The following is a 14,110-nucleotide window of genomic DNA, read 5'->3' as shown; positions in this document are numbered from 1 at the left end:
ATAAATAAATTAATGAAATGCGAACAGAAAGTAGAAGTTACTTACAGCTTAATACATGATGAAACTCCAGTGACCTGAGAATATTAACGAGTTTATTACAAAAAACGATTATTATTGAGCTGCCATGGTTTTTTGCTCCGTAAAAACGTTCAAGCGCGTGTTTAGATGATAATTGTGTGCGTTCAGTCCGCGTTTTGTTAGACCTACTTTTTTCATCCGCAGCTCGTATTTTAGTTGTCAGTGTGATTTTAAAGGGTCATTGATATCTTTTCATTCTCTCCTCGGGTGTTTAAGGGTTAATGCGCTGTAAATATGCGCGAGTTCCTCACAGCCAATCAGAACGCGTTACAGCTGCCAGACTGGCCAATGGGCGTGAGCTGAGGGTCAGTTTGATCCGCAGGTGAAGTGGATAGTAGCGCTGTGTGTTCACACTCACACACTCGCAGTGGCGAACACACACTCCCTTCACGCGATGCGACCGAACTGCCGCCACGGGGCTCAATCTGGAGCGCGTAACCCCGGAGCTACTGATCCACAGTGACTTTTCCTGCTTAAAATGGCTGTTCGCAGCAACTCTCTGATGCCGTTCTCCATTCAAGCCATTCTGAACAGAAAAGAGGAGTCTCGGCATCTCAACGATCTGGATGTGTGTTTCTCGAAAAGCGAGTGCTGGAAAATCTTCGAAGAGATGGACGGAGCGGATCGGAGCGATGAGAGAGAGAGTAAGAACTACGACTCGGACTCCGGGCTGAGCGAGGACAACGACACCAAAGCGCAAAGCGACGCAAAGCCTGAGAAAGACGCAGATTTAGCGGAGGAAACCGATCAGGAGTTAAAACACGGCAAAGGCCTGAGCGACTGCGTGTCCGGTGAGTGAAGAACCGTTCCTCTGAGCTCCAGCGGGAACACTGATTCATCTCTGTTCACTCTTTAAACTTCTCCACTGGGATCGATCACACATGAAACCACTACAGGTTCTTTACAGTGGAAAAAAAGTTATAAATATGTTCGTTACACTAAGAAAAATTAGTTCTTTTAAGAATTTGGTTCAATTGTGGAAGCAAAAATGGTTCTTCTTTAAGTTGGCTTGAAAAATATCTAACGATACTATTTAAGCTTATTGTTGTTCTTCTTAGACTATAGTTTCTCAAAGCTGTTACTTATAGACTTTTCATACTACATCCACCAAACTCAGACTAGACATTCACTCTGTTCTGACTTACAGTGTGCTTTATTTTCTAACTGATCCGACTGGTGATTTTCCTTAAAAATGGCTTTTAAAACTAGGAAAAATCCTTTAGACTTACATTTACTGAATGTTCAAATGAGCCAAGACTGTTCAAACTCCAACGGTCAAAAATTCAAATATTGACAGTTGAAGAGATTCGTAAGATTTAAAATTTAAACTGCCATTCTCATTTGTTTATCTATCTCTCTATCTCTCTATCTATCTACTTATCTAACTAAGTTAGCTACCTTTTAAAACTACTAAACTAAAACTTAAAACTATTACAAACATAAAAACTTAAAACTTCAAGCTTTTAAAACTGAATGTTCAAATGAGCCAAGACTGTTCGAACTCCAACGGTAAAAAATAAATAAAATAAAAAAATCAAATTTTGACAGTTGGAGAGGCTCATAAGACTCATTTAAACTGCCATACTGTGTACTGTTTCTGTATCCATCTATCTTATCTAGCTAGCTAACTAGCTTTTAAAACTACTAAACTAACACTTAAAACTATTACAAACTGAAAACCTTCAAGCTTTTAAAACTACTTCAAACTTTCTGGCTAGGCAACTTCAAAGTTTGTCTCGTCCATCTTGACTATGTCCAAACTGAAGTCGTGTGTGTTTGTTGTTCTCCAGACTGTAACGGGACGGAGGAGAAGAGCGTCGATCAGCCCAAGCAGCGGAAGAAGCGTTCTCGCGCCGCGTTCTCTCACGCGCAGGTGTTCGAGCTCGAGCGGCGCTTCAATCACCAGCGCTATCTCTCCGGGCCGGAGCGCGCGGACCTCGCGGCCTCCCTCAAGCTCACCGAGACGCAGGTCAAGATCTGGTTCCAGAACCGACGCTACAAGACCAAGCGGCGTCAGATGGCCGCGGATCTGCTGGCGTCGGCGCCCGCGGCGAAGAAAGTGGCCGTGAAAGTGCTGGTCCGGGACGACCGGAGACAGTACAGCCCCGGAGAACTCCTGCGACCGCCACTCCTCGCGTCCTACTATTACCCGTACACGTACTGTCTTCCCGCGTGGGGCCTGAGCTCGGGGAACCAGTGACGCACTCACGTATTTATTCTACCAAAGACAGTCGTTAACTGACCGGGAGATTTATTCACAGAACTGCTGAAACAGCCTTTTTATTCTTCCTCTTCTTCCAAGGACTGATATCAGTTTTGCTCCTATAAAAACACTTAGGATTTTATTTCAGAATATGTTTTTTTTTTTTTTTTTTTTAGCAAAATGTTCTTTCTTCTTGGTTGGAAATAAACAGCACTTGATGTCGCGACCGCACGTGCGGTTTTAAGGTAACGGTAAGACTGGCACTTTCCCCTCAACAATCCTCAACAAAAAATAATTAAATCAGAGATAAATATTGATCTGTTGGTCTTCTTAATAAGCGAGCCGTGGATTTTTTCATATGGATGTATCTGTTTTCATATTAGTGTAACGTGTTTTTGTTTAAAGAAAAGCATTAAAGCGTATATGAAGCATAATTTCATTCGTGTTTCTCACATTTTGTGAGATGTCATTTCTGTGTATCCTCAAAGAAAAAAGCGTGAAATTAATAAGCCGTGACATGAGCCCACTGGACTTATTAAAATATGTTATTAGACAAAAAAAAAAAAAACAGCAAAGACAAGTCATCATTTCACGCAAAACGGATAAATCCACATTTCGAGGGTTTTTAAGGGAAAACCGGATAGTTCAGCGTTCGAGGGTTTTATGTGTTTTTGCCTTATTTTATAGGACGCTAAATTATGTGTTAAAGATGTTTCAGATCACCATAATAGTTTATCTCTACAACCTCGCTTAGGCCTGTATTTATAGTCTATTGCACTCTAAAATGCTGGGTTGTTTGGGTCAAAACTGGACGAACCCAGCCGTTTACATTTTTTAACAAAAATAAAGCGTTAAGATTATAACTAAAGCAGTGTAAACAATAATAACAACAATAAAACCATCACCGCTGTATTCAATGATAATAATAAATGTAGTAGGCTATGATTTAATGTTGTTTTGTCTCGCGTTTCAAACACTTTGATTTATGCGCGTGCGATCCGAACAAGGCCTCGCGAGACTCTCTGAACTCATGTTATTACAGAGATAATTTAGTTAAGTATTTTGGGGATTATATATTAAGTATTTTGTAAAACTTTATTTCAGTGTCCTTGTTACGCATGTTACATGCAGTTACTGTAATAATAACTATAAATGATCCATAATTACATTTAATCCTAACCCTATAAGTAGGCTACATGCATTTTATTATTATTATTATTATTACACAGTAAATGCGTCAATACACTGTAACACGGACACCTTAAAATAAAGTGTACGTGAATTACATTTCAATAAAACTGCATATCGCTTGATCTATTGTGGTTAATCTGGTATAGCGAATTTTTATTTCCGAAATTGAGTGTTTAGAAGGATCTTTCTGTGCAGACATATGCAATTGACAAAAGTACATGGATTTTTTATAATAACTTGATAGGTAAAAAGCCTCTGAAGTAGGCTGATGATGATAGTGTTTTATTGCATTTAAGTTGAAAATGAAAAAAGACACAAAAGACTGTGACTGCATCACTGACTCTCGGGGTTTCGCTCGTTGAGGAGCAGGTGGAGAAGATGAAGATGATGAAGGGAAACTCATCTGATAAACCGCATCTGTTCTGATGATCGAGGATTCAGGTATGAAGAGCATTTTATGTGCAAAGACACAGTGAGTAAAGTGATTATGATTGCGAAACATCAGATTTCCCGCTGTTGATCTTCTGTGTTTTTGAAGTCAGTCTTCAGTCCTATACAGTGTTTGAGCTCCAGAGACACCGAAACCATCAAATGAACGGATTAAATATTAGAAATTCACCGTTTGTAGAAGGGCTAAAATATTTAAAATACATGCAAGAAATTATTATTCCGCTATATGAGTCACACAAGGCCTGAGTGAGCGCATTATATCGCTTTAAAAATGATTCATCCCATTTACTTTGTTGGCAGTTTTCAGGTGGAAAGTTCTTGGATTTAAATGACAGACTTATAATGTATGCTGGGAAATTGGATGGATAGTTGACAACAATCGCCACATTAATGCCATGCTGCTGCTGGGTTTGAATCCACTGATGCCAATAAAAGGTTAATATCAAGAAGAGTAGGCCTACAATGCCATTTCTCAGCATGAGTTTTCCCTATGGGTGTAGGCCTATCTGTTTCGGGTTAACATGTGCCAGTGCATTGGAAGACTTTGAATTGATGGTCCATATTTTGAAGTAAATTCTCAGAGAGCGCACTGTAAAAAAAAAAAAAAAAAAAAAAATTTGCTGCTTGGATCAACTTGGATGTTTGAGTCATTTAAACTTAAATTACATTAAACTAAGTTAAGTTGAATCTTGAATAAATTATAAAAAAGTTTTAAAAAATTGCTTAACTTATTTGGGTGAGTTAAAGCAATTTAAAAACACATGTTATAACTTATTGATTATATATAAAACATTTAAATTGTATTATTATTGTGCTGAGAGTGATGCGTCCAAAGAAGAGCACGAGCCTTCACTACATTCTTCGGCATAAATGCAGCGAGTCTTTCCGGGAAAATGTGTGTAATGACCAAGAAAAAATAGAGAGAGAGAGAGAGAGAGAGAGAGAGAGAGAGAGAGAGCAGGGCCTTAAGCTTTAGTCTCAAACACAAACGGGCTGATCTGGAAATCATTCGCAGATGAGCTTCATTTTGCCACTCAAAATGCTATTGGCAAGGCATTGAATTGATCGCACGCACGCACACACACACACACACACACACACAACATAAAGGTTCAGCGATTATTCGGTTCAGTAAAGATCCTTCTTGTCTGTTTCCTTTGAGGTTAATACCATTCTTGATGTTTTATATCGTTTTATTCGTTTGCATGTTTTAGTATCTATAGACTACACGGATCAGGTGATAAAGAATTAGAAAATAAAAATCTCTTTGTGAACCCTTTCTGTGACGTCATAATGTAGCCTAAATTCGAATTGAAACTTATTTTAAAGAGTTTTGACGTTTTGTGTGATTGTCGTGTAATGAATTGCTCAGTTGTGTGACGTGTTTGTTCAGTGTTTGTCATGTTGGCGCGAGCCGCTCCTAGTCTATGTTTTGACAGGATTTGCCTCGCAATTTCCCGGTACATAAGTACTTTTTTACTATCTCGTGAATGCCAGTGTATTTTTGGTCAAATTTTGGACGTCAAGGACAATTTCTTTATACACGCTAATAGAGCGCGCCTGTCACACATAATGGCGCGTAATCGGGGCAATCATTTTCCCGCGCAGAGACATGAGCCAGTTGTTGTTCTAGATCAAGTTTCATGTTTAATGAAAGAAAATTGGCATTTCGGACACTACAGTCTCTCGGGTCAGAATCGTCCACCTGCGAGACGTTCATTTATCTCCTAATTGAATTATATTTTCTCTTTAAGTCTGCACATGTGCTTTTGCTTCGCGGGTTTTTTTTTTTTCCCGCGCGTTCTTTCATGGCGTCCATCGTGAATCTCTGTGTACCTGCTCGAGCATCAGAACAGATAAAGTGGCCGTGAAACACTCGCTGCTGGATTGTGTGTGTGTGTGTGTGTGTGTGTGTGTGTGTGTGTGTGTGTGTGTGATATGATGATGTGAAGCAGATGTTTCGCGCGTGGAAATGCTTAACAGGTGCTTGCGCGTGTTTAACCTCACGCCTCGCGCAGTTAACATGTCACAGCATCACGTGTAATTATCATGTCCAATTACACTCCCGCTTGACTGTTTGAGATGTTTTCTGCAATAAATGGGATAAGTGTCAGAAAACTAAACGGAAAGATAGTTTTCAGTTTTCCTTGCTTTTAAATATAATTTCAGATCAGATGAGTAGAGAAGTCACCGTGCAACTCTATCTATCTATCTATCTATCTATCTATCTATCTATCTATCTATCTATCTATCTATCTATCTATCTATCTATCTATCTATCTATCTATCTATCTATTGTCCAAACTTCATGTAGACTAATTCAAATGCCTAATAATAATTTAAAATAATATATAAAAATAATTATGCTAATGCAATTCTCCAGTTCTCTCTCTCTCTCTGTTATGTTTTTATATGTGTAATAAAAATGATAAGAATAACAATAACGGGTGAATAATGCTCAACACGGCATATGTGCTTATAAACGCGATGTAAAGCTTCTTGCTGCGGGTTTGCAGTTGAGCTTATTTGGTTGACGCTTAATCTGTTGTTGGTCCCATATTTATTGTAAAAATATAATTCTATAAAATATATAGTTGGCAATGTTCTAAGAATTGTATAATTCTATTGCAATATATATATATATATGTGTGTGTGTGTGTGTGTGTGTGTGTGTGTGTGTGTGTGTGTGTGTGTGTGTGTGTATGTGTGTGTGTATATATATATATATATATATATATATATATATATATATATATATATATATATATATAATAAACTAAATATAATTATACAATTCTTAGAACATTGTATATAGCCTATAGACACACACATAATAAACTGAAAGCAAGCGCAGCTCCGTCGAGACTCGTTCACTCTCGGATCTGTGCGGATTGTTCCGATCCTTCAGTCGTGGCTCGTGATCTCAGAGTCTCTTCAGAGTCTGTCTGGTGATTTATGATTTCTGTGAGTCTGAGATCCCGGGAGCCCCGTCAGGTCAAACCTCTCCGTGACTTTACGAAAACTCCCAGAATCCTCTTTTAGCAGCAGCTCTATTCCTGCCGCTGTTCTGGACGCATTCTGCTGGTTATGATTCTGCTGGTTCTGATTCTGCTGGTTCTGATTCTGCTGGTTATGATTCTGCTGGTTATGATGATCTGATATAAAGCTCGAGATCTGAGGAGAGATTGACCCGTGCTTCGAGACTGATGTGTGTGTGAGTGTGTGTGTGCTGATATCAGGTCACGGGTTGAGCCTAATTCACACTCGTGTGATGAAATATAAACTGCTGATATCTGATGATAAATTGATGATATCTGATCTCTGCGGTGGAGGATCTTCAGGCTAAAGATTCTAAAAAACTAATGTGTGGAACATCAGCGTTTATGTTTCACTTTAACAAACTGCTGGTTTATAGCAGAGATTATAGCAATACATTCTGCTTGACTGATCACAGTTAAATCAGATTTATATGAACTAAATTAGGCGTTTCATCTCTTAACAGTTATTAATGTTATTTCCTCACAATATAGATTTGGTTTCTGAAAGGAGGATGTGTGTGTGTGTGTGTGTGTGTGTGTGTGTGTGTGTGTGTGTGTGTGTGTGAGAGAGAGAGAGAGAGAGAGAGAGAGAGAGAGTGAGTGAGTGTGTGTGTGTGTGTGTGTGTGTGTGTGTGTGTGTGTGAGAGAGAGAGAGAGAGAGAGAGAGAGAGAGTGAGTGTGTGTGTGTGTGTGTGTGTGTGTGTGTGTGAGAGAGAGAGAGAGAGAGAGAGAGAGTGTGTGTGTGTGTGTGTGTGTGTGTGTGTGTGTGTGTGTGTGTGTGTGTGTGAGAGAGAGAGAGAGAGAGAGAGTGCCCTTGTTTATATTACATTGTGGGGACCAAATGTCCCCATAAGAATAGTAAAACCTGAGATCACCTACTTTTCAAAAGGCTTATAAATCACACAGGATGAGTTGTTTTGAGAAAGTAAAAATGCAGAATGTTTCCTGTGATGGGTAGGGTTAGGGGTAGGGTTAGTGTGTGTGTGTGTGATGGGTAGGTTTAGGGGTAGGGGGACAGAATATACAGTTTGTACGGTATAAAAACCATTACGTCTATGGAGAGTCCCCACAAAGATAGTGAACCAGACATGTGTGTGTGTGTGTGTGTGTGTGTGTGTGTGTGTGTGTGTGTGTGTGTGTGTGTGTGTGTGTGTGTGTGTGTGTGTGAAAGAGAGTGTGAGAGAGAGAGAGAGAGAGTGAGTGTGTGTATGTGTGTGTGTGTGTGTGTGTGTGTTCTTCATATGACACAGCAGTGTTTTACTGAGGCCAAGAACACAGCAGATGCACAAAAGCTGTTAGTCTTTCTTTCTTTTATACCATCCACGTCTATTTTTTTAATAATAAATCTGTTTAGGAATATAGACTAACCTAAGCTCACCCAGACAGAGATGTTTTTGCATTTTATAATAGAATTTTTTTTTTTTTTTTAATTCTTAAAATAAAGGTTCTTTACTGACATTGGTGGAAGAACTTTCACATCCAGAGAAACTTTCCATTCCACTAAAGCTTCTTTATTAAAGTTCTAGTGAGAAGAAATGATGGATCTTTTTTAGAAGTGAATGTTCAGCAAACTCTGGGGTTCTCGACTCACATCATACTTTCATGTTAACTGGTTATTTAATTTATTTGTGTTTATGTTTCTGAGCTGTTTAATTCATAAAACTGAATCAATGTAAAAAAATAAAATAATTTAAACTAAACCTATAAATCGATCTCATGACGGAACCTCTTCTATCTACTCTAGTCTGGATTATAATTATATTATAAAAATATTATATATTTTCACTGTGATTCCATAGAACATAATTTCTGGCTCCCAAACAACCTCTCAGATCCTAAAGAACCACTCTTTCTCAGTGTGAAGAACATTTTAATAATCTAAAGAAGCCTTAAAGAAGCTTTAGTGGTTCCATAGGTGTTTATAAGGTTCTTCATGAAACCATCGATCAATAAAGAAGCTTTAGTTTTCAGAAGATTTACGTCTCAACTCTTGCTTCTTAGTTTTCGTTATGACTGAAAAGCTCCAACATTCTCAGATTTAAAGCTTCAGATCTGCATAAACAAAAGCAGAGCTACCGAAAACATTCACAGAAAGTATTTTAGAGTTTTATTCAATGCGTTTATAATATATAAATCCATTCTTCTGCATCTGTCTCAGATATTTCGCTGTGGAAAATTCAGTTCAGCTTTACAACTGCAGTTTAATATTTTAATTTTAAAATAATATACATTAAAATAAAAAATATATATATTTTTTAGCATCTTTCTCGGGCGCGCGCTCTCTCGCTCGCTCTCTCTCCATGGCAACAGGGAAGCGTCATGAAGGACGAGTCCATTCCGGTAGCGGCGGGTGAGCGCCAGTCCACATAAACACAGTAAAACACTGTACATTCCACTCGCATTAAACTGATAACTGATAACTGGTGAGTTTAACTGGGTAATGATCAGAAGTTGCCCGCACACACACTCCTCTGTCGTGTGTAAAGCGGCTCTGTCAGTGCAGTGTGAGAGGATCGTGTGTGTTGGTTCGCGCTGAGGGAAGATGGCGGCGGCTTCACCGTGATCAGATTAACCGCTGCGCTTAAATCTCCGTCTCTGATTATTATCGTGTTGTTATCGTGTGTGTGTGTGTGTGTGTTTGTGCTGAAGAAGTGTTGAGTGATGTCGGACTCCGAGGAGGAGATTCAGGAGCGGCAGCTGAAGATTGTGCTTCTGGGAGACGGAGCGTCCGGAAAGGTACAAAATACACTCGAAATCAATCAAAGCATCATGAAATATCAGCAGAAGAAACACACACACAGTCTACATCACAACAGCTACACCATCACAGACGTCTGGCGACATTTAATCACGTTTATAACGACTATGATGAGATATTACACTTGTGTCGTATATATAGTAACGTAGTAACGTTACTTTACTATAATAGTAACGTGTTTTGGTGACACCGTGAGTGTCTGCTGTGTTTTGAAGACGTTGAACATGATCTGCAGGCTCTAATACTTCAGGATCTGCTGTTCAGATGCTGTTTTCACTGCAAAACTGATGCGGGTCAAACATTGTTTTGTAGTGAATGATTGAAGGAGTAACACAACCGCCTCAGTTTGGATGGGATGTCATACATTCATAACTAGTAGCACATGAGCAGTAATGCTATTTTTATCAGCAGTTTGATTGTTTTGATCTAGCTGGTTAATCTGTATTAGATGCACATTCACACTCTTGTGTGTTTAAGATGATTGTAATGATGCTGACATGATCATTCACTGTGGAGAGATACAGACTGACTTTAAGCTGTTAAGCTGGTCATTATATATCAGTGTGAGCAGGTTTAGAAGCTCAAGCCATTTACTAACAAACTAATGTTTGTGTGCGCCATGACATTTTGTCTACATGTAACAATACCTAAGCAAATTATAGCCTTTATTACAACATTATTAAAGGTGCTTTTCAGTGAAATATGTTCTAGCTCTTTAAGGGTTAATTCCAACATTTACTAATACATAATTCAAATAAAAAGTGTCTCCAAAAAAAAAGTTTTATGAATTCAATTGATTAACATGGACAATTAAAAATTGAAAACAGAATTTTGGGGAAACCGAAATGGAGTTGAAGAATTTTTTGTTTGATTTAATTCATAGGGCCCTAAAATGTTTTTTTTTTTTTTGTTTAACTTTTAACAAATTGTAAACGTTTCATGATTTCAACATTTAAAAACATTTTTTTTGATTACTAAGATTAAATTTAACCATTAAATTGGAGTCCATTAAAATAAAATAGCCTAATAATAATTTGGAAGAAAAAGAAATGACATTTGTGTGTGCTTGTATTATTGGGGATATTTAGACACACTTTTATTACCCAACAAGGAAAGAAGAACATGCACATGCGTTTGTTAGTAAATGGATTGAGCTGCTCGGGCAGCATTTTTAACTTTAATCTATTTACTTTATTTCCTGAACTTCTTCGGACACATCTACACTGGCAGTGGATAAAAACAGCAGTTTCATTGAGACGTCTCGGGTCTGTAACCCAGTCTCGCCGCAGCATCAAGTGCCATATATACTTTAAACAAGAGGACTTGGAGTTTCAGTATAGCTCATTTAAAGTCACAATTTTACATTCATTTTGTCTGAGAATGCATGAATTTACCATTAATGAAGAAAAACGGCAGCAAAGGTTTGGTGGTGTTTCTGTTTTTTTACTGTGAACTCAAACATGACCTCCTGAAGTTTGGGTTTTTCCCTTGAGAAAGTTATTCTTGGATGTTTTGGACTTCCAGGTGAAATTCTGTCTATTTGTAACAATCATAATAGGCATTTATTACATTATTATTATAGGCGCTTTTCGGTGAAAATTTTTGTTTTTTTAATTTACTGACAATGTGTCTAAAAAAGGTCAGGAAATAAAGTAAAAAGATTAAAATTAGAAATGCTTTAAAAGTATTTTAGTACAAAAGTAGATTGTTAACTAGTTCATGTTAACTTTACTGTAAAGTGTTAGGAGGATCTGCTGTCGTAATGTCTCATCTTACGCTTGTTGATTGTCAGGTTTTGAGCTCTTCTGAAGCGACACCTCAGAGATATCGCTGGTTTGTAAGATGATTGCTCCTTTAGAAACACAGATAGCATCGTGTATCAAGAAATCAATAAAGAAACCATTAGCTGCACTGACCGGTCCTTTATTCACTTCACTCTCTCTCCACATTAAAGAGAGCTCAGTGTTTCTCAGTGTTTCCCGAGACGCCACTAAAATAAGACTGAATAGTTGATGCTCTGGTTGATGTCAAACTTTAAACATTTATTGTTTGAATCTGAAAGCTGAGACTTTGTTTCATATCAAAAGTATCAAAACTTATTGTGATTATTGGCTGGCAGAAGCTACGAGTAATGTTTGTTGAAGTGTGTATTCATGCATAAACTCAAAATCAGCACTAAAATCGATGTTGAGATGTAAGAATTCCTCAAAAGTCTCCCAGATGTGTGTGTCCGGTGTCGCGGAAGCGTTTGCCGTGAGGTGAGTTTGGAAAGCCGTCTCGGTAAGGGCCAGTTTTCCTGCTAGGAACGTCTTTCAGGGTTTCAGACCGCAGGAGGAACGTCTTTATCCTGGATTTGTGTGTTTGGTTTGTGTGGCGTCCTCGTGGCCGCAGCAAAGGCTTCTGGGTAACCGTGCGTGTACAAACCCTTCTGACTCATGATGGGGTTCTTTAAACGTCACTTAGAGATGGAGGGAAACACAGACTAGCGCTAGCGTAGCGCCAACACAAACCGGTGTCCGTTAGGGCTGGGCAAAAAGAGTTTTCGATTAAGCGTTTTTATAAATGTGGTTGTGGCAAAATCAATTTTTTTCCATATTTATTTATCCATCTCCCAGAAGCCAGTATTAGTGTTCCTCCACTGTTCATAGGCTTACATGTTACAGCTAATGCTGTGAGATTTAACATTTGTATTATCTTAAACATAAAATAACCTGATGCTGACCAGAGTTGGGTTCTGTGTTAATGTACACAAGTGTACCTAAAATAAAACGAGTTTAATATACAGATTTGTGGCTCTTCATTTTTTTTTTTAAATTAACCACTTGTAAACTTATGTTCACTGTTATTTAAAAAATTATAAAAAATTATAATTAAAAATTATTAAAAAAAAAAAAAAAATGATCACGATATAATGTTTCATAATGTTCGGTAGCGATAATTATTGACATTTTTTATAATATATATTTTTTAAAGACAAGTAGAAAAGTTTGAATTTAAACCACTGGTTTTTATTTAATTTATCCACATTAATAATGCAAACAACAAATTATATTAGTTTTAATCAAAAATAAAATGTAAACAAAAATATCTTCTTTATGTCTTATATTAAGATACAAAATTAAGTGTTAAAGAAACTCTTGAACTTAAATGTTACAAAATGTGCGCAATGTAAAAGTGTAAACGTAGAACAATCAAGGTGAACTGTGAGGTCAACATCTGTAGTAAGTCGGGGTGTAACGGTTCACTAAACTCACGGTTCGGTACGTTTTTGATACTGCAAAAAGATAAAAAAAGCCTGAGAAATTTCCTTGATTTAAAAAAAAAATTATATATATATTTTTTTTAAATAAGTGTGAGTTTTCCTACATCTTGAAACTTTTAGTTTTATAAATGGGGGTAATATTTGAAGGATGAGCAAATAATGTTTCGGTCATCACATTAAAAATAACATTTAAATATGATAATATTTGAGTTTTGAAGTGCTGGAAAAAGATGTGTGACGAGCATTTCACTATTCCTGCCAAACTTCCACGGTTACAGTGAGTGTTACCACAGTAAATCCACGGTGAATGTTGCTGACCTGTGGACTTAAAGCCTATAACACGTTCATTCATGGCACAGTGTTTCTCCTGGGTTCTCCGTCAGCGCCGTTTGATGCGTTAATAATGGAGAAATGTGAATGTTTCTCACTGGATCTCGCAGCGATGTTATTATTTCTGTGGCGAACTCAAATGCTTTCTTCACTGGATCTCGTAGCGCTGTGTAGAAACAGTGTCGCTCGATCGAGATCAGCTCGCGCTGCAATGCACTAATACATTGCAAAAAAAGGGAGAGAGGGAGGAGAGAGAGAGAGAGAGAGACTTTTTGACTTTTAAAACATCAATTGGTGCAAACCGATAACCGGTCCGTGAAGCACAAATGAGCAGCGCAGTTTCGTTCCGCTTTCATTACGTTTGCCTTTTAATGTTGGGCAAGGCTGTGGTGGTCGCGTCAGCGCGCGCGCATTAGAATGAAAATATTGCGCACTATATCGAATTTTTTTTATACCGTTACCGACAATGGTGTACCGTCGACAAATACTGATACCGTTTTATCGTCCAGCCCTAGAATCTATTCGAGTCGAATCGGGAATTGAGAGCTTGCGAATCAAAATCAAATCGAACAGTTTACCTGTTCAACTCAGAACTGCTCCCACAATATCTGTTTTTTAATCTAAGTTAAAATCTTTTTTATTTGATCTGGCTTACAATTCATGAATTCTGTCTTTCTGTTGTTTACATGTGTCTTTGTCTGTATTTTATTTAATGGGTATTTATTTTGTAACAGCAGTTGTTTTTATTGTGCTTTATAAAGAAATTGAAATGAAACGTGGCTGAAGAATCTGATGTGTTT

The 14,110-nt window shown here is 37.8% G+C and overlaps 2 protein-coding genes across 8 annotated transcripts in view; both read left to right on the top strand.

Moving 5' to 3' along the window:
- The first annotated feature begins 411 nt into the window (after positions 1–411).
- On the top strand, positions 412–2,713 carry nkx3-2 (NK3 homeobox 2). Its single transcript, XM_084431205.1, has 2 exons — positions 412–869; positions 1,869–2,713. The coding sequence occupies exons 1-2, from the start codon at positions 557–559 to the stop codon at positions 2,276–2,278; spliced, it is 723 nt and encodes a 240-aa protein (XP_084287331.1). The 5' UTR covers positions 412–556; the 3' UTR covers positions 2,279–2,713.
- A 6,621-nt stretch (positions 2,714–9,334) lies between these two features.
- Positions 9,335–14,110, top strand: part of rab28 (RAB28, member RAS oncogene family) — a 25,989-nt gene continuing 21,213 nt past the window's right edge. For 5 of the 7 annotated variants that reach the window (XR_014629716.1, XR_014629717.1, XR_014629718.1 and 2 more), the window contains exon 1: positions 9,480–9,696. Coding sequence is in view for 3 of the 7 variants with exons in the window: in XM_084429381.1 (XP_084285507.1) it covers positions 9,622–9,696 (75 nt within the window). In the remaining 4 variants the exon portion in view is untranslated. Of the gene's footprint in view, positions 9,697–14,110 lie in introns of all 7 variants that reach the window. The other 2 variants (XM_084429382.1, XR_014629715.1) reach the window with 2 other exon arrangements.

This window comes from Rutilus rutilus, assembly GCF_951802725.1.
Source record: "Rutilus rutilus genome assembly, chromosome: 14".
Classification (NCBI taxonomy): domain Eukaryota; kingdom Metazoa; phylum Chordata; class Actinopteri; order Cypriniformes; family Leuciscidae; genus Rutilus; species Rutilus rutilus.
Note: the sequence above shows the minus strand (reverse complement) of the source record. Positions and strands in the feature narration are given on the sequence as shown.

What these genes read in the sequence shown, in the direction of transcription:
- nkx3-2 (XM_084431205.1), top strand. Translation starts at nt 557, where the DNA reads ATGGCTGTTCGCAGCAACTCTCTGATGCCGTTCTCCATTCAAGCCATT. An exon ending in CCTGAGCGACTGCGTGTCCG is followed by an intron (nt 870 to 1,868) that starts GTGAGTGAAGAA and finishes GTTGTTCTCCAG; the next exon opens with ACTGTAACGGGACGGAGGAG.